This window comes from Urocampus carinirostris, chromosome 20 (assembly GCF_059441175.1).
Source record: "Urocampus carinirostris isolate Australia breed hairy pipefish chromosome 20, RoL_Ucar_1.0, whole genome shotgun sequence".
Classification (NCBI taxonomy): domain Eukaryota; kingdom Metazoa; phylum Chordata; class Actinopteri; order Syngnathiformes; family Syngnathidae; genus Urocampus; species Urocampus carinirostris.
Genome location: NC_142368.1, coordinates 9,172,698 through 9,197,500, shown reverse-complemented (window position 1 = coordinate 9,197,500; position 24,803 = coordinate 9,172,698). Strand labels below are relative to the sequence as shown.

Here is a 24,803-nt window from a genome sequence, read left to right as displayed (position 1 = left end):
TATAATAATAGTCACATATGTTAGATACTAATAATCGTAGTACCCGTCTACTAACATTATAATGCTACTTTTTTGTATTTAAATCTGAAAATGTGAATATTTGGACGTAGTTAGATCTCGTCTTGTAAATTGTTACAAGGTTTGACTCCACACACGGACACACACATACTTTTCCTGGTGGTTCTCACCATTGGGATTTTGAATTTACTACAGCCCCTTAAGTTATAACTTCCCTCTTTCAGAGGGAATCATTTTTGGATGATTTCTGGCACTATGTTTTTGTTGACCTTAAATAGCAGTTGTGAAGTGAAACATTTTACGAAATCATCCAATTTAATAATTTGCAGGAATAAGATCTTAGTATGATTACAATATCCTACTCTGTATCTTTTAAAGGGACAGTGTATATTATTTGACCACTGGATTGTGTAGCGCAATCAAAAACAAGTGCTTAAACGCATAAGGAATACAAACTCCAGAGGTTCAAAGTAAATATTTTCTTTCTCATTTTTTCGGGCCGAGCCCTTCGCGGGGCTATTTAAAACCATCTATTTTTTTAGCGAAGTAAATTAACCGTGTTCTTTGTTATGATTTGTTAACTACAAGTCAAGTACCCCAACCAGTACAAAAGTTTTTGACCTAAAATATTAAAAATAAGATAAAAATTAAATTGTAGTAAAGATACATTTAAAAAATAAGTTCATTGACCTTATAAATTAAATGATATGGTTGCCTTTCAGTTCGAATTAAGAAATATATTGACTAAAAAATTCAAAACAAAAATATGTCCATTGCAAAAATTCGAGTGAGAAAATCTGATAAAAATATAGTAAAATTTAGAAGAAAATTGTTTTTTTTTTTGTTGGATGAGAATTTTGCACATTTTATTTTTAGATTAGTATTTTACTCAAGAGTTACATAAATGGTTTGAAAATATTTTTGAACTAAGCAAAATGACAAAAAAGGCGGTCAAAATGAGCCTCAACACTCTTTAGACATGCATTTCAGGTGGATTGGCTGGTCCAAATTGTCCCTAGGTGTGAATGAGCGAGCGAGTTGTCTGTCCCTGTGTGCCCTGCGATTGGCTGGTAACCAGTTCGGGGTGTCCCCTGCCCACTGCCCGATAATTGCTGGGATGGGCTCCAGCACCCCCGCGACCCTACTGAGGATAAGCGGTGCAGCTAATGAGATGAGACTCTTTAGTAACTGATAAAGTGGTATATTTATATTGATTATGGGACACAGGCCCGGGCATTATTATTATTATTATTTTATATGTTTGATCAAATGTCACGCAGTGAAATAAAATATGATGAAGAATTAACTTTTGTCTGGATAGCAAGTCGGGCCATTTTTTTTAAATTTGGTCTTGAAATATATGGTCATGGTATGGCTTCAAATTGATTTGCTTTTATGGCTCTTTGGTTCAAAAAGGTTCCTGACGACTGCTATAAAGCCCCAAGCATTCTATCAAGAAGCTAAATTCAAAAACTTTTTTGTCTAAATGAGACCTTTCCCCTACTTAGAAACCCAATAATTGTATCTTCAAAGTATTATATATATTGTTCATTAGTTTTATGACACTGGCAACTGTTTGGACAGCAAAGTAAGAATTTCACTGTGCTGGAATCGTGGTTCTTTACTGTGCATATGACAATAAACACTTTGAATCTTACTGTATTCTTAGTCCTTACCACGCACAATTTCCTGTGGTGTGTCATGGACAAGTACAGCCTGGTGGTGCCCATCCCACTCTAGGTCAACAAATATTTTCACTGTTTCGAACGGGGGACCTTTCACATGATAAGCGAATGTGCTAACCACTGCACTAGAGACTCTCATTAAAACAGCAGAATCATTTACCGTAAATTCCGGACTATAAGCCGCTACTTTTTTCCCCAACTTTCAACCCTGCGGCTTATTCAGTGACGCGGCCAATTTATGTAATTTTTTCTAACGGCCGCTAGCGGCGCTCGAGTGTTGCTACCATTAACTGCCCTATCAAAGCTATATTATTATTATTAAAGCTTTGAAAACTCTCTCGGTGTACCGTCTTTCTTTGTAAATATGTGTAACCCATGTATAATATGTATTTGCAACTGTATATTTTTGTAATCTATTCATTTGTATTTATTGTAGACACTTATTCTGATATGTTTTGCACGTGTGAACGAAAAATGAGGGGCGGAACAAACGCGGGGTGCCGAGTTTAAGTGGGGACCGCTAAAGGTGAGGGACAGAAAAGGAAAGAAGAGGGGGTAAAAAGTTGGTTAAAGTAAAAGGAGTTGCGTGAGTAAATGTGTTCATCTGATATATTTTTCCCACCCTTACCTTTGGAAATATACACTTTTTTCCTTGGATTACTTTCAACGGGACCTGGACTCTGCAGGTCTGCATCAAACCTTAAGTACCGGTATCATTTTCCGTTCATTTTGCCGGCTGTGATGTTTGGACTGTGGACTTTAATGAAGGACATTTAGTTTCCATTGCGGGACTTGAAGTCGGGTTTGGGTTAATTTTGTGTTTGTGTTACATGTTTAAATGTGGGCGCATGCGGCTTATATACAGGTGCGGCTTGTGTATGTACAAAATCGGTTTACCTCTTAAAATGTGGTGGGTGCGGCTTATAATCAGGTGCGCTCTACAGTCCGGAATTTACGGTAACTGTTTTTTAATCTCACTTGTTGGTTTCTAGTATTCAAGATTTCCTCCTAGAGTTCAGAAGTTCCTTTATTGTTGACAGTGAACTGCGCACAAGGTTTACACAAGTATCTAACAAAACTAAGTACGATAATTTAAATACTTTCACATCTTTAGTATGTGGAGATGGGAACAGCAAATATAAAAACCTAATATTTGGTTTCTATCTTATTAAAACGTAAGTCAACGAACAGTCTTTGGTGAAATTCCAGTCAATATTTGGATACGCAGTACTTGGGCACCTTGAAGGCGTCTGAAAGGTAATGATAGGAGGACCTCCCCCAAGGCATCATATTTTATCGAACCATCTGGCCTCTCTAAAACGCTGCAACTTCTATGTTTTTGAAAATCCCAATATAAACTATTGGAATACTTCCCAGAAATTTTGTCTACCCACCTCTGACACCCAAAAGGAGGAAAGCCGGGTATTTTTTTTCCCCACCCACTCCCTAAGTGCAAGAACATCCCGAGGCGCTTTTTGCTTGCACATGATGAGAATACCAGCGGGATTTAAATGAGGCTTTTGAAAGACTTCTTCACGTGCCCTGCTGCTGATGGCTCCAAGTGATAGTGGCTTTGGAAAAAAATGACACGTTTGAGCCAAGAAGTTGTAAAAGTCCATTACATATTTTAAAGGCTGCATTTTGCAGTAACAACTTAACTTAAAGTAGACGACAGTTGTATGACTGAACTGAATACTCCCGGAGGTTGCCGTGACCTGCCTGCCGCCACCAATTCTTAAGGCAAAAAAACTTTGGGAATAAGTAAGTCTTTTTTTTCAATCAGTTTTTGAAACGTCTTTATGACAATTTTATCTTATTTTCTTCTACAATAATAATAAAAAAATAATTTACATACAAATCAAGCTTTTTTGGGTGGGGGCAGGGAATTATTCCTGAACAAAGTTAGTTACCAAAATGAAATAACCTCATCATCTCCTAATCAGGTAATTGTGAAAATAATAATCTGATGCCAAATACTGAATATGGAAGAATACTGTACTGATGACAGGAAGAACACACAGACTATCGACAACAGCATAACTTTTGTGAATGTGTTTGTTGTCACTAATTTGTCGAAATTGCGGTACATTAGTGTAAGGGTTAGGGTTCGTTTAGGTGCTTTAAATCCTTAATGTTGTGTTTTAAAGATTTAAAAGGGTGAAGTGCTTGGAAATTTTGGAAATTGTTGCCATGTTTCTCAAAATCCATCCATCAATTTTCTGCGTCGCTTATCCTCAATAGGGTCATGTGGGTGCTGGAGCCCATCCCAGTCAGTCAGCCAGTCGCATGGCAGACAGACAACCCTCTTGCTCATTCACATCTAGGGACAATTTGGACTGGCCAATTAACCTGCCATGCATGTTTTTGAAATGTGGGAGGGAACCGGAGTGCCCGGAGGAAACTCACACAGGCACGGGGAGAATATGCAAACTCCATGCTAGCTGGAATCGAACCCTAGACCTCTGCACATGGGGCTTCACACTAACCGCCCTGCCGCCTGTGCCGAAGTCTGCTTAAAAATGACGCTGACCGTGCATTTGCCTTGCATTTTTTCTCCACTTGTTGATTAACGGCAGCTGACATTAGTTTGTATGGCGTTGTCGCGCCCAAGAAGACGACCCCTGTTGTATCCTAAAATATAAACTTCATATGATTAATCTTTACCCAACACTTATATGGGTAGAGATTTGTCTTGGAAAAAAAGTCGCAATTTACTCAGGATCTCATAACCATACATCTTTAAAAATGCAACGGCAAGATTAAAAATCGCATAAGCGCATATGTAAATCGCAAATATGTTTGTGGCTCTGCAAAATACACGGTTCATAAAAGGTTATGGGTAAAAAAAGAGTAGTAAAATGGTGTATTATGGTCACTTTGACTCTTGATTTTTTATTTTTCCTTGTGCTTTTTAGTACTAGTTTTCGGTTGCAGGACTACACGGTACAGCGACATCTAGTGGTCAAATGAATCACACTGTCCATACGAAGCTTAGGCACAAATTGTGCAATCTGCAAAACAATTTTTTTACCACTTTGGCTGAAGACTCATTTCATCTGTATTTTATTTCCTGAATTAAAAGACAATCCCTAAAATAAACCAAATATATTATCTAGGAGATGATCTGTAATTTTTGTCAAAGAAACATTTCCTTAGATTAGGAATAAAAAGGTCAATGTTTTTAAAATTGAAAAATACATCTTCCAATATGCAAAATGAGGTGATATATATATATATATATATATATATATATATATATATATATATATATTGCAGTGCATGATTCACGTCTAAGTGACAAAAAAGAGGTGCACTAGGTGCTATATTTAAATGGCCCTACTCATATTAAATGCATTAATGTATGCAAAACTGAAGCAAAGTATGGAACTGTGTTTTGCTTGAAAAAATAAGTTGAATAACATTTGATCAGTAATTTTTCTGGGTATGTATGATTATGCAACTAGAGCTTCTGGGAGCCTTTAGGAACATGCAAAAAAAGTGTTCTATCAATACAGCAGAAATTTGAATTTTTGTTTGAATTTCAAGTTCTACCGGTTTAGGTTTATATAACGTAAGCAATGATTTCTGAGTAGAAGCTTTTTTGTTTAGTCTAGCTTTGACCTATAACATTTTCAAAATGGATTGTTCTTTGCATTTTCCAAAGGGGATTTTAGGGTTTTAATCCAAAACGGTGTTTAGAAATTTCATCTTTTTTCAAGCATTTTGAAACCTGTTTCCTCGCCTTCCTTCTCGCCGCCATCCTTCATCCTTGTCACTCTTGTTATTTTTCCTTCCTTCAGTCAGAACAATGGTATCTTTTATTTTAGGGCTTGGGACTCCAGGAATAATCTCTGTCTGTGACGTAGTTTGCAATAGACGGAAAGCCCTGGCGTCTGTGCTGTTTAGGGAAAATTTGAATTGGTTTCCACCTCTTTACTCTTTGATGCTTTTATTACAAGGGATGATTTCTACGCTGATTGACTATGGAAGCCATTTACCTCGCTGCGTTTTGAAGGAAGCTCGTCAGTCCACACAGCCTTCAGGGCCCTTGACGTGGATGGTGAAATGGCTGCATCTGCCTTAAACCTGAACGTCCTTGCAGTTATGAACGGGTAAGCGGATGTTGACTTGTTAAAATATGTGAAGGTCTTTGATCCCTCTTTTTTATTTCAGTTTCAGAAGAACGGTTTAAAATGTATGCTTCTGCTATTTATTACATCATTTGCAGTGTCTGAAACTCATGACAAAAAGTTACCGGGTACCAGGGCAGACAACCCTGAAAGAATGCCTGTCCAGCCATAAAGTTGCCTGCCCCATTTTTCACAACTTGAAACACAATAAGACGACTAATCGAAAACAAAAACAAACAAAAAACAAACAAAAAAAACAATTGCAAAGTATTAAGGATTGATAATCAGAATATATAACAGAACAACACTTTAAAATTAAGTTTATTATAAATCTACTTATAACATCCATATGACATCGCTGTTTTCCATCTGCCATCAGTATGTACCTGGATTTACTCATCTTCATTCATGCAATGTTTGCGTTGCGTCGTCTGCTATAAGCCACGTGAACTCCTCTTTCCACGATGCTTTACGTTCTGTAGCATTATAAATTTTGTTAGCTTCTTTTGAATCTTTCTTCTGGGGCCGAGGTTTTGGCTTGATTCCTAACCACTTATCCATTTTTTTGTGTTCTCTGTGCGTCTAGTTTGGAAAATGATATGCAAATGCACGACCTTATAACGCTCGGGAAAGCACGAAGTTATTCGATGCAGGCTTCTGATTGGCTGCCGAGTATGCAAATTGCCAAACGAACCGAAATTCTGAAACTTCGAAACCGAACGAAGATTTCGAAATCGGAATAAAGAAAACGTTTGATGTGAAAAAAAATCTTTTTTTTTTCTTCTTTTTCTTGAAAACGCTTTTGGCCACCCGTCGGAGACATTTTTGTAAGCCTGACGTAAAAGATGCACGCCCAGGGCGTCCTGGCAGACGTTATTTCAGACACTGCATTTGTATTTCTCCCAACAGGGGTAATAAGTATCACGTCCAGCCAGGTTCCACTGGTACCACCTCCCGGGATAGTGGTACCAGCACAACTAACCGACCGGCGTTGCGAGTTCCAGATCGCAGCACTTATTGCCATCTACTGGGTGGAACTCCCTACAGCCCAACTAGTCCTCAGGTAGCCAAAGTCAAAAACAAACTGATCAGGCCAAGAATAACATATATTCTGGACAACAAGGTGCACTTAAAACCCTAAATGGGCCAGGAATTTTAAGTGCGCCTTAGATACTTAAAATATGGTAGATAAGATTGGAAATGCATACACTATACATACTTGTGTGTTACTACCCAAAGTTCTATGGTATAAAAACATATTTTAGCTATGATTGATCAATTGAAAAACATTACTAACCAAAATTGTAAAACATTGTGTTTAACGGGAATCCCAACGGTGGTGACAGAGCTGATGCTTAACCAAACAAACACCAGTGGTACAGGTGACATAAGAAAATGCATTAGATTTAATCTCATTATCAAAGTATTTTTACTCACAGTGCCAGCAACGGATGTTTGAAAATAGAGAAAACAGAAAGTCATTCTGAAATATTTAAATAAACGTTAAGTCTTAATCATTATCAGATACACCAAAGAGTTGTTTCCCTTGTTGTGCTTTTTATTTCTCAATTCTCGATTATTTTTTTATGGCACTGTGAGTAAAACCTTTTTGTGTGTCAACTGTATCACTAGTGGTCTAGGTTTTGTCGCTCTCACCGCTGCGACCCATGTTCAATTGCTGTTGCATATAATGTATTGCGATTTTGGTCAGTTTTTCACCTGATCAATCATTGCACTATTATATACATTAGGTATATAAAATGTGCAGTTATACACAAATAAATGTGGTACCTCTTACTGTAGTTAAAATTCCATGCGCCTTAACGGCCACTACGGCTTTTATGTGAAAATAAATACGACAAAAAACTATTGTGTGCCTTTCAGTGTGAAATAATGCAGTGTATCAAAATATGGCAGTGCAGGTGTACCTAATAAAATCTTGTGTGTCAACTTCCTAGACAAGCCCCACCAGGATGCCGACTCATGCCTTTGTCTTCCCGCTAACTCCCGGGCCCAGCCCCCGTTCTCGCTCTCCGTCGCCTCGGTGCCCGGAGCTCCTCGGCGTCAATGTGGGCCAGCGGGTCCGACGACTCAGCTCACCCGGCGCCGGTGACGAGGAGGAGTTGCTGAGTGGCGGAGGAGGAGAAAAGCAGGACGAGCGGAGACGCCAAGCGCAGCTGCTGCAGATTCATAAAGAGCTGCAGAACGTTGAGGTAAGACCAAAGACGAGTTTTGGTCCTATTTTATCCATACAGGCTTATGTTAGTATTTGCATTCAATGAGGTTATGGGTGATCTGAAGAATAGCCTAAGTGATGTTATGCAAAGAGCACCCAAAACTTATTTCCAGGCAATCACTGGACACATACGAGTAGACAAGCATGCATTCACAGTTACACCCGAAAACATTGATTAGACTGTTAGCCGTCATCTCAATGTTACTGCTAGTGCACAGGTGGCCAACCCGGTCCTAGAGGGCCGTACGTCCCCCATGTTTTTGGAGGTTTTTTTTCCTTAAATCAAGTGGTACAAATTAGAAGCTTGTAAGCAAGCTGGTAGGAGCTTGGTAACGATTCTTGTTATTGGAATAACAAGTTGAAGAAGCAAATCCTCCAAAAACATGAAGGCCCTCGAGGACTGGGTTGGCTACCTCTGTGTAGCTGGTGGATAATGGGATAGCATTGGGATTACTTTAGGCTAGTGTTTACCAACATTTTTGAAGTCAAGGCCGTCTTTTTATTTCGGAGCACTCCATCTGTACCCAAATTTAAATAAATAAATAATTGTAAGTCCCAGTATCATCTTTGTGTGTTTAAGTTGTCAAGTTCTTCAAAAAAATCTCTAGAGAAAGGCCTTTTTAACTTATTTCTTGAGACTTTTTTTAATTTTACCAATAAATGTATTTTTGGTAAAATAAAAAAAAAAGTGACAAATACAGGAAATCTTTTGGTAGTGGAAAATGTAGGCACTTTTAACTTTCAGTATCTCGCAGAAAAAATCCAATCAACAATAAATTGCGATAAATTAAGATTGATAAATTATAACAAATTCTTTTTGGGACCCTTTATGATTTGAATTACCATGGTAAAGATTTCACGACTAAAGGTCTCTTTGTCTCTTTTCCTCGGTGTGTATTGCAGGTCAAGGGTAAAGTAGGACTTTTTGAGGCCCATATTTCTGGGATCCGTGCCCAGGTGCTCACCACTGAGCTCCAGCGTAGCCCTCGGTCTCCAAGACGAGCGGAAAGCCAAGTCCCGCCCCCAACCGACCGAGGCAGGGCAGCCCTCGAATGCTCAATGACCCAAGCCCGCCAGAGTCAAGTTCCCCCTGTTCTCCAAAATGGGAGAGAAGGCAAAGATGAGCAAGTGCACGGAGAGACCAACCGGGAAGAATGTAGTGTGAGAAGTATAAACAATAAGGGAAAGGCATTGGTTGTGGAAAATAACTGCCATTTGGAAACAACAGAAGATCTCCCTTCGTATGGATCGCTCCTTGTTCAGGGTCCGTCGGAGACCTTGGAAGTGCCTTTGGCCAAAGATGGAGGGATAAACGAGGACAGCGAGGTGAAGGAAAACAAACAAACACCGGGAGATGGTGGGGATTCAAAGGAGAGAGAAGTGAGCGCCGGACAACAGTCTAGTCCTGAGGTGCCGCTGCACACGGAGCCTGCCATGTTGGGCGTTCACCGAGACACTTCTACGTCAAAGCCTCAAGGCCGCCCTTGTTTTTCGAGCACCCCTCACGCCGTCCTCCCTTCCATTCCTGCTGTCATCATCACCGACCACGGCCTGGAAAGCCAACAAAACATGTCTTCGGACCAGGCGGGAACACCGAGTCCCTCTACTAGCCCTGTGCCCCCATCTAACGCTTCGGCGCGCTCCCTCAGGAAACTGTCTTCCTCGTCCGCCTCCTCGGCTGGCTTCTCTTCGTCTTGGGAAGAGTCTGAGGAGGATATTTCCGACACGGAGAGAGGGGGGAACCTTCTCACCCCAGCGCAGCTCAGCTCCCGGCAGAAAGCAGTAAGTATATTTAATGTATATGTTAATTTTAAACTTTAGTAAGCACTTAAAATAAGATGAAAAGACATCCATAGATTTTGAACTTGCAAGGAGGACCAGGGGAGGGTCTTCCAGATAAGGTAATTCCTTCAGTTCCCAAAGCCATCCCCTGGGCCCCCTCTTTTTATTAAATCTTAAATCAAAGTTACAAAAAAAGATCAGCCCTTAAGGGTGTGGATATCAAAGAACAGCAACATTAATGTCGATGGCGTCAAAGATGTAATCATCAAAAAAAAGAACAACACTGAGTCAAAATAAGGGATTGGCATCTAATGAAATCTCCTTTGCATTTGGGCAATTTTAAGACAGAATAAACCTATCAATATACAAAGTATATAAAATAATGACACTTACAAAAGAAAGAAGCATGAATTACACAAACCAGGAAAAAAATGCGTATGAGGTTTGAACAATTTTTACTGACACTTTTAACAGCAATTAAACACATTCACAATTTCATTATATCATATTCTAACAATATGAGGTTTGAACAATTCTTATCAACACCTCCAAAAGCAATTAAACATATTGACAATTTCATTATATCATTTTCTAACAATATAAGGTTTGAACAATTTTTATCGACACTTCAAACCGCAATTAAATACATTCACAATTTCATTATATCATAATCTAACAATATGAGGTTTCCGGACTATAAAAACCCCAAAGTGACCAGAATTTTATTCAAAGGCTTTTGATTTGATCTCATTATCTCACGATTTTTACTCATGGTGCCAGAATATGAATGTTAGGAAATTGATAAAACAGCCCTGAAGGATATTAAAAAAACGCAAATTCTGATTCATTATCAAGTACATTAAAGGGTTGTTTCCCTTATCGTGATTTTTGGTGTTTATTTTGTATCTTTCAGGACGACTTTCTTTATTTTATATTCTCTAACATTTGTTTCTGGCACCATGAGTAAAAATAGTATGATAATGAACTAAAATGAGACGCCTTTTCATATGTCATCTGTATCACTTGTGATCTGGTAGCTAAGTTCATGCATTCCTGTTCAAACCTCACTTTGTGTTTGCTGTTAAAAACGTAATATTGGAATATAATATTGTGAATGTGCTTAATTGCTGTTGAGATTGTCATGATTGTTTTCTGTTTTTAGTGTCAATAAATTTGTTCAAACCAAAAAAATTCCTACCTCCCTGACCCAGGTCGGATTCCCGTTGCATACAATTTTTTGCGATCTTGGTCGCCTTTCGACTGATAAATCATTGCATTAATATATACCATAAGTGTATAAAAGCCACAGTTATATGGTAGCTCTTATTGGAGTTTTAATTCCATGCGCCTTATAGTCCAGCGCGCCTTATATATTAAAAATATATGACAGAACACTATTTTTGTGGTGATCCACCTTATATTGTGTTAGTGAGGAAAGCATAGTACATTTTTTATGTTGCTGTTTTAATATCTCAGTTTGAAACTACACTAGCAAGTAAAGTATGACATTAGACTCCATGAAGTCTTGTTTTTTATTTTTTTCGAGGGACCATTCAATATTTCAAAGCTTTTACCCCCTCTGAAGCATGTGCGCATCATGTGAGTTGCTCCCGGGGCTCGACATTTCACAGAAACAAAGCCTGTACTGTGCTTGACCTGTGCGCGTGATTGTATGCGTGCGTCAGACTTCTTAAAGGAATGGGCAAAGGAAAATAAGCGCAAATCCAACCATTACACGCACTCCGTGGCTTGCCTGCACTTAACACAGGCGGTGGTTTGTTTGTGACATTCTGTGTGGGTTGGTTGTCAGTCTTGAGGCTGGATGCATAGTTTAAAGACATCGTCCACTCTCTTTCGTGACTAAGCTCGATTAGTCGGATCTTAGATTTTCATTTTCTCTTTCATTTTGTGAAGCTTTTTTGTGTTGTTTTCATAAGTAGAAATTAATTGTTTTTTTGGACCACTAAGTACCATTAAAAAAAGGAGTCATTCATGTCCTACACTTATTATAAAAATGTCTAAAATAAGCAGAAATGAGCAAAGATGCAAGGACATTTATAATCTCACAAATGACTTAACTACAGTACAATACATACAACATTAATTTCAATTAGCAAAGGGGGAAAACTGTAAATTGGGCTTTTTCAAGGGATTGTTATTTGTGGTGGTGGCTGTTACCACTTTGGGCAGTCTTTTTTATTATTGTCAAATTCAAAGAATATAACTTTCTGAGGTTTTAAGTGAAGAGTGCAGCATTTTCATCCTAGAAGGTGAATTACCTCAAGGTTTCTTATTTTCCCCATGCTGTTTTATTTTTAGTTTTTCCTTGCTCATGTGTTGGTATCAGACTTGGGAATACTGTACAGACACTCCCCTACTTACGACCATTCGACTTACGAAAAACGGTAGATCGACATCCCGAAAAATATCTGGACATTACTGTAAGTTAAATTTTGTATTGTGTGCACCTTTTTCCGAGACATTATTGTTTTGCTTCTTTCCGCCGCTACCAGCATGTGGCGCTGTGAGAGGTAACCCAGCATCCGCCCCGAAGAAGAAAAAATCCGGCTTCCTCTTCCTGTCACAGTCTCAGTTCGTGTGTCTCTAGCACGCTAAGAACCTTGACATTTCTATTGTTTAATATCTCGTGCACCCATTCAATATGGCTGGTGTAAAGAGGAGGCGAGCCGTTTCATTTGAAATTAAAGTGGAATATGGAAGCTTGAGGCTGTTGAGAAAATGGTTGGATCGCTTTTTTTGGCCACTTTCTACCACGAAGGAAGAATTGCCTAACTCTTGAGGCTTATCTTCCAAAAGTAAGTTAAACTTCACTTTATTTATCTTTATAGAGCATACTATTTTTTTGGTACAAACAATACAGGTTACTTATAGAAGCCTTAAACATACTTATATAAACCTTAAACATACATTACATACAAAATATAGCACTGAAGCAACTTACGAACGATCGTCCGGAACCTATCTCGTTCTTAAGTAGGGCAGCGTCTGTATTGTTAACTTGTGTCATTTGCAGCTCTTTGATACTCTTTGAGACTGTGATTAAGGCTTATACAAATTAAAAGGACTTATCTTAAATATACTATGCTGACTATTCACATATAAGTATTTGTTGAGATTGATTTGTAATTGTTTTTTTAAGGGAATGTATCAAAAGGCCTAATGGTCAATTACTTAGTCTTAGTGTTAATGACTACTCATACTGGTGTTGATCTAAAAACATCCCTATTTTCTTGTATAAAGAGCTACCATTGTGACTGTTTGCCATTTTTCTAAAGACAATATAAGTAGTGCTTTGATTTGTATTCTGGGTTGATTATGTTTTCAATAATATAGCTGTTGGTTTATAACTCCGATAGAAATGCAAGCTGATGGTAATCTTTTAACATTTTTGTAGCTAAGTTACAAAATGAAGTTTCTGCTGTTTTGGTGCCTAGGTCATAAATATAATGTTTTAAGGGAAGATATTATGCTCACTATGTAGTTATATAAGTGTTGTCAAGAGTAGTTTGTTATTCTTTACTGAAGGGATTGGTTTTGGTGTTGACTACCCATACTGGTGTTGATCTAAAAAAAAAAACATCCCTACTCTCGAGAAAAAAGAGATATCATTTTTCTAATGACAATGTGAGTTATGCTTGTATCTGTGTTTGGGGATTAATTTTTTCTTCAATATTGCAGCTGCTTGTTAATTGCTAAAACAGAAAGAAAGTAGCACTAAACCTTTTGTGTAAACCGTTAACATTTTTATGATAATGTTATGTAGATAAGCATCATAACTATTTGGTTTCTATTTGCTATTTTCTGAAGCAATAACACTCTTATGTCACAATCACGTGTCACTAAATCAAAATGTGTCTCTGATATCGTTTGCCTCAACAGACGTCCCGACGATCACAGGTGTCTTGGGTTTCAATTTGTTTATTTTCCCCTGATAAATTTGAATGGAGGTTTACTGCTTCTCTTTGCATATTTCCACTGTCACTAAAAAGTTTCTGCTGATTGTTCAGTGTATAGTCACTGCTATTTTAAGAGGATATATCTCCATTTGTAATATATTTTATTGTAGTGAATATTCCATTCATACAAAAGAAAAAGAAAATTACCCAAACAAAAGATTTTTGGAATAGCAGTTATGAGTTGGCACAAACAGATTTCTTTGTTTGGATTATTGCTCACCTAACTCCAAAATCAGCCCTAAGTTTTTGATTTCTCCATGCCCACCCGTTGCTTGTCTGATGAAACCTGGAATGGTCTTTTTGGCATGAACCGACATAGCAGGCATGTTTGATCATGTGAGCGGTATGCGGCACATGGAGTTTGCGATACTTGAAGCACAACAGCGCCCGTGTTTACTATTTTCTGACAAGTTTCTAAATGTAACAATTTTCAAACTATACCACTTTGACATTAGACAAACACTTTGGTTTTTCGCATTACGTCAACTTTCAGGCCTGACTGGTCCAAGCTAAAATCTAGAACACAGCCTTATTTAGAGACGGTCTGGCTCTTCTTTTGATTCTTCTGGGCATTGCTCCAAGACGGAAAGACGCACGTGTGCTGCAAATGCTGTTGTTGTTCAAGTCCTGTTGATGCACCTGAACAAGTTCTTTCTCAGTCTTCGGTTCGACCTAGATTCCATTCTTCGGCATGTTTTTGTTTTGAGATACGCCTTAAGGCATTGCTTTGCCACATCTCTAATCTTGTCACAGTCCAACACATTTTTGTGCCTAACCGCCTCTTGGGAATGAAGGTCGTACTAAATATCATAAGCAAAATATTCCGGTTTACAATTTCCTCAAAAGTGTGTTTCTTTAAAGTGTGGGTCCTCAATTCGATTGTAGTCTATACAGTTGTACATTTCTAACCTTTTACAGTAACACTCACTTGTCATGGTTTTATTTAGGGCGCTTACCACTTATTTTTCTGTGAATTTTCTAACCAAATAATTTGAAAAACACCACTTTCGTATGAGTTCCAATTTCTATGATTTTGCTAGTAGTCTGATTATGATAATTCTGATTTGAATTAATTCTAGTTTTGGGGGGCTGAAATTCTCCCAATATATATCATCAATTTCAAAATGGGACAACCAACCCAGAGATTTTTGAGGGATTTTTACATATGTACTAATGGTATCTGGAGTTGCTTGATAGCAACTTGTAGTATTGGTGACTACCGGTACTTAAATGATGACAATGATGCTTTGAATTTTCAGTTTTATTTTTTTCAAGTGGTAAAATGCAATAAAAACATGTAGATACAAAAATAAATATATAAATCAGGTGTACAGTCCAATATACCTAGATGTTAGAATTAGAATTGTCTTCATTGATAACAATGTAGTAAACATTGTTTGCAACAAGATTTGACAGCAATCCAGGATAAACATGTAATAAAAACTTTCAATAGAAAAATAGGATAAAAATATGTCATGTAAAGAGGCAAAAATGACAAGGTAGTGCCTGGAAACTGGCTTAAATTGTAAGTATATTACAATAATCGTGCAATAGTGATGCATCGTAACAGTAGTGCAATGAGATATCAATATCCATTTGTCAATACAACCGGCAGTAAAAAATGTTCAGTCTTTTGTTTAAATGATTCTATTTAGTAAATCCAACATCGAGCATTTTCAGTGACTTGTCAGTCTGTAAAAGAATGGTATCCAACATCCCTACCATGAAGTTTTTTTAACGTAAACTCTGTTCATTTTTCATTAAAGTCATCTACCCTGTATTCAACACACAAACCACTAAACATACCACCTTGCAGACGCTACAACCTTCGCACAAACTCAAAGCAAAATAAAACACATGCCGCACTGTGTGCACGGCAGTGGAAAATGTTCACTACCACAGGACCTGTTGCTCGGCAACCCTGTGACGTCGAACAGAGTTTCCCTCTTGCAGCTGTGCTTGCATGAGTGTGCAATTCTTAACTGCCTTTTCTGCAAAGGGGAATCACCAGTCTGTAGATGCTAGCAACTCATATATAAAGATGTTGGTGTTGCGATAATGTCAATAAATGCATACACTAAAATTAGAATGCTTGGAGTACACAAGCATTCTAATTTTAACTGAGAAGTGGTCATCGTGTGTGTCTTTCTCTTCCTACTCTTAACTTTGCAGACATTGTCCTCTTTCAAGAAGGGCTGGCAGTCAGCGATAGCAGGAGTGTTGTTTCCTTCCGTGTGAAAGCTTCACTATGCATAAGCGTGTCCCCCTCCACTAATTTCCCTTCCCTCTCTTTTTAAAAGATTAAAACAGCAATGTTAAGAACGACTCTCAGCAGAGATTATAATCATGTGGACCCCTTACTCTTGTTGGAAGGACATGTCTGGTGACAATAGTCAACAAATGAATTATTTGTTAAGCATTTCTATTTTTGATTTTGTCGACAACGTAGACTTATCGTTGCAGGCCTACAGATGTCAATGGCATGCTTTTCTGCAAAAATAAAATTGGGCAATTTCCTGCAGCACACCAGACAATGTTTCAAGCAGGGTTCGTACGGGTGCTTAAAATCCTTGAAAATGCTTGGATTTTAATGTTGCGTTTTCAAGTTCAGGAAAATACTTGAATTTTGGGTGAAATGCATGAAAATGCTTGAAATGATTCCCTATGTCGTGTTTCCCGGCAGTCTGACTCGACTGACACGGCTTTTAAATAAAGAACAATTTAAAAAAGTGCGTAAAAATTACGCCAATGGTGGCCCCAGTCCTCGTTAATGAGTTTTCATGTGAAACTTTACTACCACATTTTGTTTAATCCAGGAGGACAGTTTTGTCAGACTAGTAGCTCAGGAGGTAGAGCGCTAGTCTTGGGATCAAGAGGTCGTAGGTTAGATTCCCGGCTCCTCCGTGTCTGTGGGCAAGACACTGAATCCCTAATGCCCGATAGCAGGTAGTTACCTTGCATGTCTGACGCTATGTGTAGAAGGTAAAAGTGTGAAGAGCTTTGAGAGGTCTTCATTGACCTGAAAAGCGCTATTTAAATGCAGACCATTCCATTCTTCCCACCCGCAATTAAAATGAAGAACAAGCCGTGATATTTCAATCAACGTCACATTTTAGAACAGGGGTCACTGACCTTTTTTAAGCTGAAAGTTACTTTTTGTTACTGATTGGCACAAAGGTCAACCATTTTGATGTAATTTTGTTTGTTTATCTGTTTGAATGCTTGTTTGGATCCCTTTACCATTAGGGTCGTAGGGGTACAATTTCCTGCAGTGGGTCTTGGGCAAGAACAGCCTGGTGGTGCCCATCCCTCCCCAGGGCATTTTGATGTAGAATTCTATAATGACAACTTATGTTATCCCAATGTAATTAGCAGGGTGTAATTATTACAAGTTAAGTCAACCACTAAAACATCTTGTCGGTTAGAAATCAAATTTACTAGAAAATTGCCATGACCCTTCATTGGTGAATAAACATGCTTGCTGGCACCATGTAAGAGATCCTTGGTCTACAAAAATGTAATTTTTTATTGCATTTGGAGGAAACAAAAGACATTTTTTATATTGTATTTTTTTTTAAACAAGTTTAGTGGGACCTTCTTGGGAACTTTTCTCCTTGGTGGTGGTTACGATTCTGAAGAGCATATGTCTTGAAAATCTGAGACCTTCTTTCCTTGTTAGTCAAGCCTTCTTAAGTAATTATTGTCCTATTTTTTATACTTTTCATCATAGTTGTACTTTGGAATTTGATCCTTAAAGTGGGCATTAATTATATGATGGTTGTGCTAATTTTAAGCTTCCTTTTTTCTTTTTTTAAGGTTAAAACAATGAATAAATGAACATAAATTAATGAATTTTCTATGCTCTAACTTATTTATATTGTAAAATAAGAAAATGGGAAGCTTAAAGTGGACAAAGCATATTATTTGTCAACTAGATGTCAAGTCATGTTTATTTTTATAGCCCTTAGTCACGTCTTTTTATTGCTTGGTGCAACCGAAAACAAGTTCTAAGAATCACAAGTGACCAAACCGCGCCATTTTTCTTCCCATTTTTTCCCCTGGTAGAATCATGTCAGTTCTCAGACTAATATTTTGTAAAATAAATACAGATTTCTTGTCCCTAAATTGTTTTGAAATGCATGTTTTTATCATAGTTCATTAATTTTTAAAAATTCATTAAATCAGTATATTTTTTGAAATAAACTCAGTTTTTTACTGCTAGAAGGCGCTAGGATGACCAGGCTGCAATGGATGTTGCAATAACAAATAATGCACAGATATTGTCAACATAAAATATAGGTTATTCATATGCTATAGAATAAGAAAATTTTTTTTCTTTGCCACTCTGCCTTGAAGACTAGCATCTCGGAGTTGCCTCTTCTCTGTAGATGTTAACACTGGTGTTTTGCGGGTACTATCAACAGTTTGCTAGTTGAGGTCATGTATGGCCTCTTATTCTTAACCTAAAGACTTTAATGTACCTGTCGTCTTCCCCATTTTCTTTGTACTCTGGTTAGAGTATGTTTGTGTTTACTCAATGGAATACTACACACCATTGTGCATCTATAGATTTCAGCCCTTTAATATGTGTGGTATTAATAATGTCTTTAGCAATTTCTTCCTGTATGCATTGAATCTTCTTAGTAAAGATGGACAGGTAACTTAAAATTAGTTTTACCTGGTTTTATCAGTATCAGAAATTATTTTCCCCCCATTTTATTAACACTCCACTTATTGAAACATGAATATTTTGTTTGTTTGTTTGTTTGTTTGTACATGATTCAATTGTTTGTTTGTTTGTACATGATTCAAATTGAATCTTTTCTTCCGGCGCCGTCACGAATGGCAGCCACTCCAGCAGCTCCCGTGTTATTTTCGAATGTTCTCGATTGTTCTCAGCTCAGGGATGCTGCTGGAAATGTGAATTTCCCTTCGGGGATGAACAAAGTATCTATCTATCTTTCTAAATACTACATAGCATCCCTTTAAAGACTTAAAAGGCAAAATATAACATTTCCAATTTAATTATCTATGTCTGTTTCTCTGCCTTTTTGAGCCTAGACAAACTTTTTTCCATTAAAAAAACTTGAGACGCACAGTCAAAAATGTTTCATAATTCATTGCCAATTCATGTATTATAAGCCTAAATCAAAATGTTATGTTACCACTAGGAGGTGCTAAATGAGACACACTGTCCATTTAAGCATTTCTAGTCCAATTTTATTATTGTATTTTCCATTAAGTAGGCAAATATTATCAGTGCTGGGAATGCTCTTCCCCCTGAGATTTGACCGGCAACCTCAGTGGAACTGTTTAAATCTAGGCTTAAAACACACTTCTATTCTATAGCATATCTCATCTCATCTCATTAGCCGTACCGCTTATCCTCATTAGGGTCGCGTGGTCTATAGCATATGAATAACCTATATTTCATGTTGACAATATCTGTGTATTATTTGTTATTGCAACATCCATTGCAGCCTGGTCATCCTGGAAGGGGGATTACCTCATGTGCGGTCCCTTCTCAAGGTTTCTTCATTTTCCTCATGTTGAGGTTTGAGTTTTTCCTTGCCCTCATATTGGTTTTAGATTAGGGGATGGTGTCATAATAGTCTGTGGTTTGCAATAATCTGTGATCTGTGCAGCCTTCTGAGACTATTTGTGATTAAGGGCTATACAAATAAACATGACTTGACTAGAAGATTGTGTTCATTTAAAGGTTTGTTTTTCTTTTTTAATTAAAAATATTAATTTATTCACATAATTGAATGGATTTGTTATGTTCTTAACTTATTCATCTTTATTTTTTCATTTTCCAAGAAAATATGTATAAACGTCTCGATAGGGCAGAAAGCCTTGCTTATTTTCAGTTATTTTGCACAAAAAGTAAATGTTTTTTTTTACTAAATAAAAAATTAAATTAGATCGGAAAACCTTCATCTACTTGCTTAGCCAATTTTGTTTTTACTATATTTAAAATTTGGCTCATTGCCTTTTAATTACTGGATTTGGGTAAGATTGTGTGTGTGTGTCCTTGTACAGTATGTGTTGTTTAGAGGACAAGCCCTCTCTCACTCTTCTCTCTTTGTGTTGTTTGTTTGCTGTCATCAGCGGATGTGGAAAATACTGTGGCTGAGGCAAAGTGGCATCCCCCCTCTTCCCCTCCTCCTCTTCCTGTCTGCAAGAAGTTCCTCCGTTTACCATTCCCCTTTTCTCTCACTCCAATGGTTCTTCCTCTCTTTCTCTCTGCAATCGCAATAGTTGATGTCTTTTTTTGGGTTTTCCTCTCCTAGTTTTCTACTAGCTGGTCTGGTGATGCCAAATCCGATAGGAATTCTTGTGGCAATAGACTGCTTCCTTACCTTTCCTCTGAATTCAATTCATGTTTGATTAATTGTTGAACTACAAAGGTTTGAAAGGTATGTTTGGATATTTGGTGTGAAACCGCTATCATATTTAGCAATTATCAGCATCAGAACGAGTAAGAATAAAGATGCTGAACATGGAAATTACTTAGCCCCTCGTCAAAAATGCCACAATTTTTCTCCCTAAAATTATTGTTTATTTGTAAACTTAAGGTCATTGAAATGTTGCAAAACCAAATAACACTTGAAAGACTGTTTTTATTTTAAAGAAGCTCTGTGGAATTTGGAACATTGTTACTCTCTGACACCATCTCCTGGCTTAAAGTCATGATTGCAGCCTTAGTCAGCTCATTCATGATGTATGTGCTGGTACATGCATTTCTTAGACATTCTGAAAAAAACTCTTCATTTTTTTCTGTCTTTTATTTGAGTGGGGGGTGTTGCTCTCATTACTTTAAACATTCTCATCCTACACAAATACAACAAAAAAACGTGGGGACAGGCAAGCAGGCTTCACTCCCCTGACCCCGATTCCCCGAACCTAATGTGTCCCGCCGCAAACAGTTCTAAAGCTAAAATTAAAAACTGATAAGTGCAGTGGAAAATAAAGCTTTAAACTCATTTGGGCATTGTTAACATGTACTTAATAGAGAAAATACTTAACTTTCAACTCTTTGAGGACAACTCAAACGACTCAAAAAACAAAGGAAAACTTAAAACAAATGTATTCCCACAAAAATGTAATCTATGTAATTCGGCTCCAAAATGTCAACTATTCTTCATTCAAAATGAAGGAATATTGCTATGTTTTATTCATATTTTAGGAAGATTTTTTTTATGAGTTGTGTTTTTACAGTTGATAAAAATGGACATTTATTGATTTGTTTCAAAGCTTGAAAAAAGTCAGGGAATTAGGTCAAATATATCTCACAAGAAAAATCACATTTTTGCTCAAACTTAAAACATAGGAATCTTGCGTATACAAATTACAAGTCATGTCATGTTTATTTGTATAGCCCTTAATCACAACAAGTCTCAAAGGGCTGCAAAGACCACAGACTATTACAGACTATAACCTACACGATAGCAAGGAAAAATCAATAAAAATAAATTGGCCTGTCTCTCAAAATTGCCACCTTCAATTTTTTTTAAAGCTTTGTTTCATAATTTTGTCCTATTAAGATCATGTTTGATTTTTAATTTTGAATTATATTACAAATGGTCCCAAATATGTTATTTTAATATATTTTTTCAAGATATATTTTGAGTGATTAATGAAATAAGTGACAGAAAATTATCAAGTTTGTATTTTTCTTTTTTTTTACATGCAAACATTGTCATTTTTGATTTTTGTTTTATCTTAAGTTATTATATATAGTGCTGGTCAACAAAATGCTTTAGATGTTTAAGATCCCAAAAATTTAAAATATATTTGTAAAACAAAAAAATCTCACCACTTCCCATTGATGTTCACATGTCCCAGTAATTTTAGACTCATTATTATCCAATTTTGTACTCCTTATGAACAATTATTTGTCATGATTACTCATGGCACTCAACTGTGCCAGCTACTGCTGGCTACATAACTGGTACCACGTCCTATTTCAGCTCAGTCCTTTCACCCGCCTGTTGTCAGTCCGGCAGTGAACCTGTTTCCACAAGGCATGGACTTTGACTCTGACTCCCGTTGGTCCCGCTTTTTGCACCCGTTTTCCACCCGTCCGTTCCTGATTTCCCCGTTAGTCTCCGGCTACGACCTGTTATTTGACCCCGACCACGTTTTGCTCTCCCGTTCCCAGCTTACGACCCGTTTTTGATCACAACACGTTTGGCGCTGACTTTCCTCTATATTTCAATAAACTTGTGAGTAAATGTTACGCGATTGGGTCTACCATTTGTGCTGGTTCTGACTTTATTATTTATGTTTACGCTTTAAACTGTAAAATAAGAAAAAAATAGGGATTCATTTACAGATACACCACTACGAAACTGAAATTTTAAAAATGTCATTATGATTAACTATTATTATTTAGATTTACACTTTAAACTGTAAAATAAGTTACAAAATATTTGGAATGTTTCTTTTGTGGAAAAATAGCCATTCATTTTCAGATATACTGCTTAGAAATGTAATTTTGATTTTCATACAATAAGATCAATTTATTGCCGCTCTGTTTTGTTTTTGTCATTGTGATGACCTGTGCGCAAATTTGCATCCGCAGATTGCCCCAAGCAGTTTTGCCAATCAAATAACACACAGTTGTGTTTCGGTCGGGCACGAGAAATTCGGGAGTAAGGAGTATGGGGTGCACAACGGATGATTACATGTAGTTTTTGTCAGAGAAACCAGCGCTCGCCACCATGAAATGGTCGTATTCTGTTTGGAGCGTGGTTGCGTCACTCGCCGCCGTGCTTGTCGTCACTGCTGTACACTTACAGGTATTGTCCCCAACCTCGACATTTTAAAACCCACTAGAGAAAAGTTGCACAACTGCTGCTAAGACTTTTAACTTTATTGAAAAACTATCAATCGACAACTTTTGTGATTAGTGGTATTGCACTTTACTAAGGTGGTCCTCAAATTGCAGCACTATAAGGCCCTTCAAAGGATGTTTGACATTTGAAAAAAATGTATATGTTGAAAAGAAGCAAATGCAAAGTCACAACAAATGTTTTCCTAACAATTACAAAAACGAAACAAAATGGGCATTCTGCTCATTTTAAATATTTCAATTACTATATTTTAACCTCTGGCGTCCACATCAATACACATCAAACAAGAAGCTCAGGTCTTAAGAGGTAAACTTATTTTACAACAATTTTAAACTTATTTTTGTAGTGAAATGCTGGTATGTTATTTTACTAGAAAAACATATAGTAAAACTTCGACATTATTTTACAAGTAAAACATTTTTTGCGTAAATATTGTGTTGGTTTTACCCGTAAAATAGTAAAAAATATACTGTATTACTTCACTCGAATAATAAATTGGTAATGTATAATAATCCCTTCAATGAGCGAAATACGAAGTACTATTTTCGGAAAATACTCAAAATGATAGTTTTAGACTTCTTTTTCTACTTAAAGCGACAAAGTGTATGGTTTGACCACTACATGTCGCTGGATTGTGTTGTCCAATCAAAAACCAGCACTAAAAAGCCCAAGGAAGAATACAAACTATGGAAAGTCACGGTGACCAAACAGTATAGTTCTCCTTCTCGTTTTTCCTCGTTTTATTGCCCAGACAGTTTTTTTTTCTTTTCCCAGTAGATGGCGAACAATTATGTCAGCTCCCTCTCGGTGAGCCTCATGTTATGTAAATAAATGCTATGAGCATTTACAAAAGAAAAATCACCTTTATATGATAGTTCATGTATTTTTGCTTGTTTAAATCCATACACACGTATATATATATATATATATATATATATATATATATATATATGATCAAATGAAGAGGCGGTAAATAATACATGCTGTCCCTTTAAACTAAATAATTCTTCAAACTTTTAATTTGGTTTCACTCAATGAGTTTAAAATGTTGTAAAATGAAAAATATTACTAAAAACAGCTAGTTATTTTACTACAAAAAAGCAGCTGAAAAAATAAGAATACAGTACTAAAACTACAGGCCTGGTAAAAATAAGCCAAATGATATGCCAATTTGTGGAATCGTTTACTTTTTCTTTCTTTCAGTATACAATGTCAAAGATAGTCAGTGAAGCACTGGTTATTGGGTAACTTGACTGGTAAAATTCACCACAGTTACGTTAATAAAAACGTTATGAATACAGTACAATATGACAGACCAGTTTGCATCCTATTTTTTATTCTATGTTGGATTAGCATACTAACAATTTAACTCCTTTGCTAAGTTATTAATCGACCGTGCTAATCTTTGCCATTATTGGACGTGCTTGTCATTCTTCAGTAGCACAGAAATGAACCCATCATATGACGCTTCACTGCTTAACACAATGAATGTATTTGTGCGTATGCAGCCCATACATAGTAATAGTCCGTCCAATAAATTTTCATCAGCTTAACGTGGGCTGACGTCATGCGCTTTCCATGTTTGGTCCTCGTGTCGTTTATCTCATGTAAAGGCCCGGCTTTTCAATGACTGTAACAGTAAAGCTGTCTAACCCATCACAAATCACATTTGTTTATAAAACTGCTATGCGTATAGAAAGGAAAAGCCCTTTGAGAGAGTTCAGAAGTGTTTTTGCACAGTTGCCAAGGGAAATCTCGGGTCTTGTGGACCAGGGGGTTGTCGATGTGTTCTGAAAACAAAAAGTGGTGATGGAAGAAAACCCTCTTGGTCAAAAACACCCAGTAGTGTGTGTGTGAAGTTGTGTTTTGCCAGTCATTCCATAAAGATTAGACTTAGGAAAAAACACTCAAGCCTGAGAGGTTTGTTTCCCCCAGAGCTCCATCAAATCAGTGGTTTAACTGCATGTTGTACTTTTCACACTGTATGAATAAGCATAACATGTATGTATTTCACTTACATTTTTCTCCTGGTTGTCGGAAAAAGGGTGGTCATCGAAATTAACTTTATACAAACTGAAATGCACTATAGAGCATTTTACTACAAAAATGATCACTGT

The 24,803-nt window shown here is 37.1% G+C and overlaps 1 protein-coding gene across 1 annotated transcript in view; it reads left to right on the top strand.

The window, feature by feature from the left end:
* The window catches only part of itpkb (inositol-trisphosphate 3-kinase B), a 42,842-nt gene that overhangs the window by 1,800 nt on the left and 16,239 nt on the right, over positions 1-24,803 (top strand). Inside the window, exons 2-5 of the mRNA XM_088325401.1 lie at positions 5,663-5,815; positions 6,743-6,896; positions 7,792-8,046; positions 8,973-9,851. Coding sequence (XP_088181527.1) covers positions 5,769-5,815; positions 6,743-6,896; positions 7,792-8,046; positions 8,973-9,851 — 1,335 coding nt within the window. The 5' untranslated portion in view covers positions 5,663-5,768. The remainder of the gene's footprint in view (positions 1-5,662; positions 5,816-6,742; positions 6,897-7,791; positions 8,047-8,972; positions 9,852-24,803) is intronic.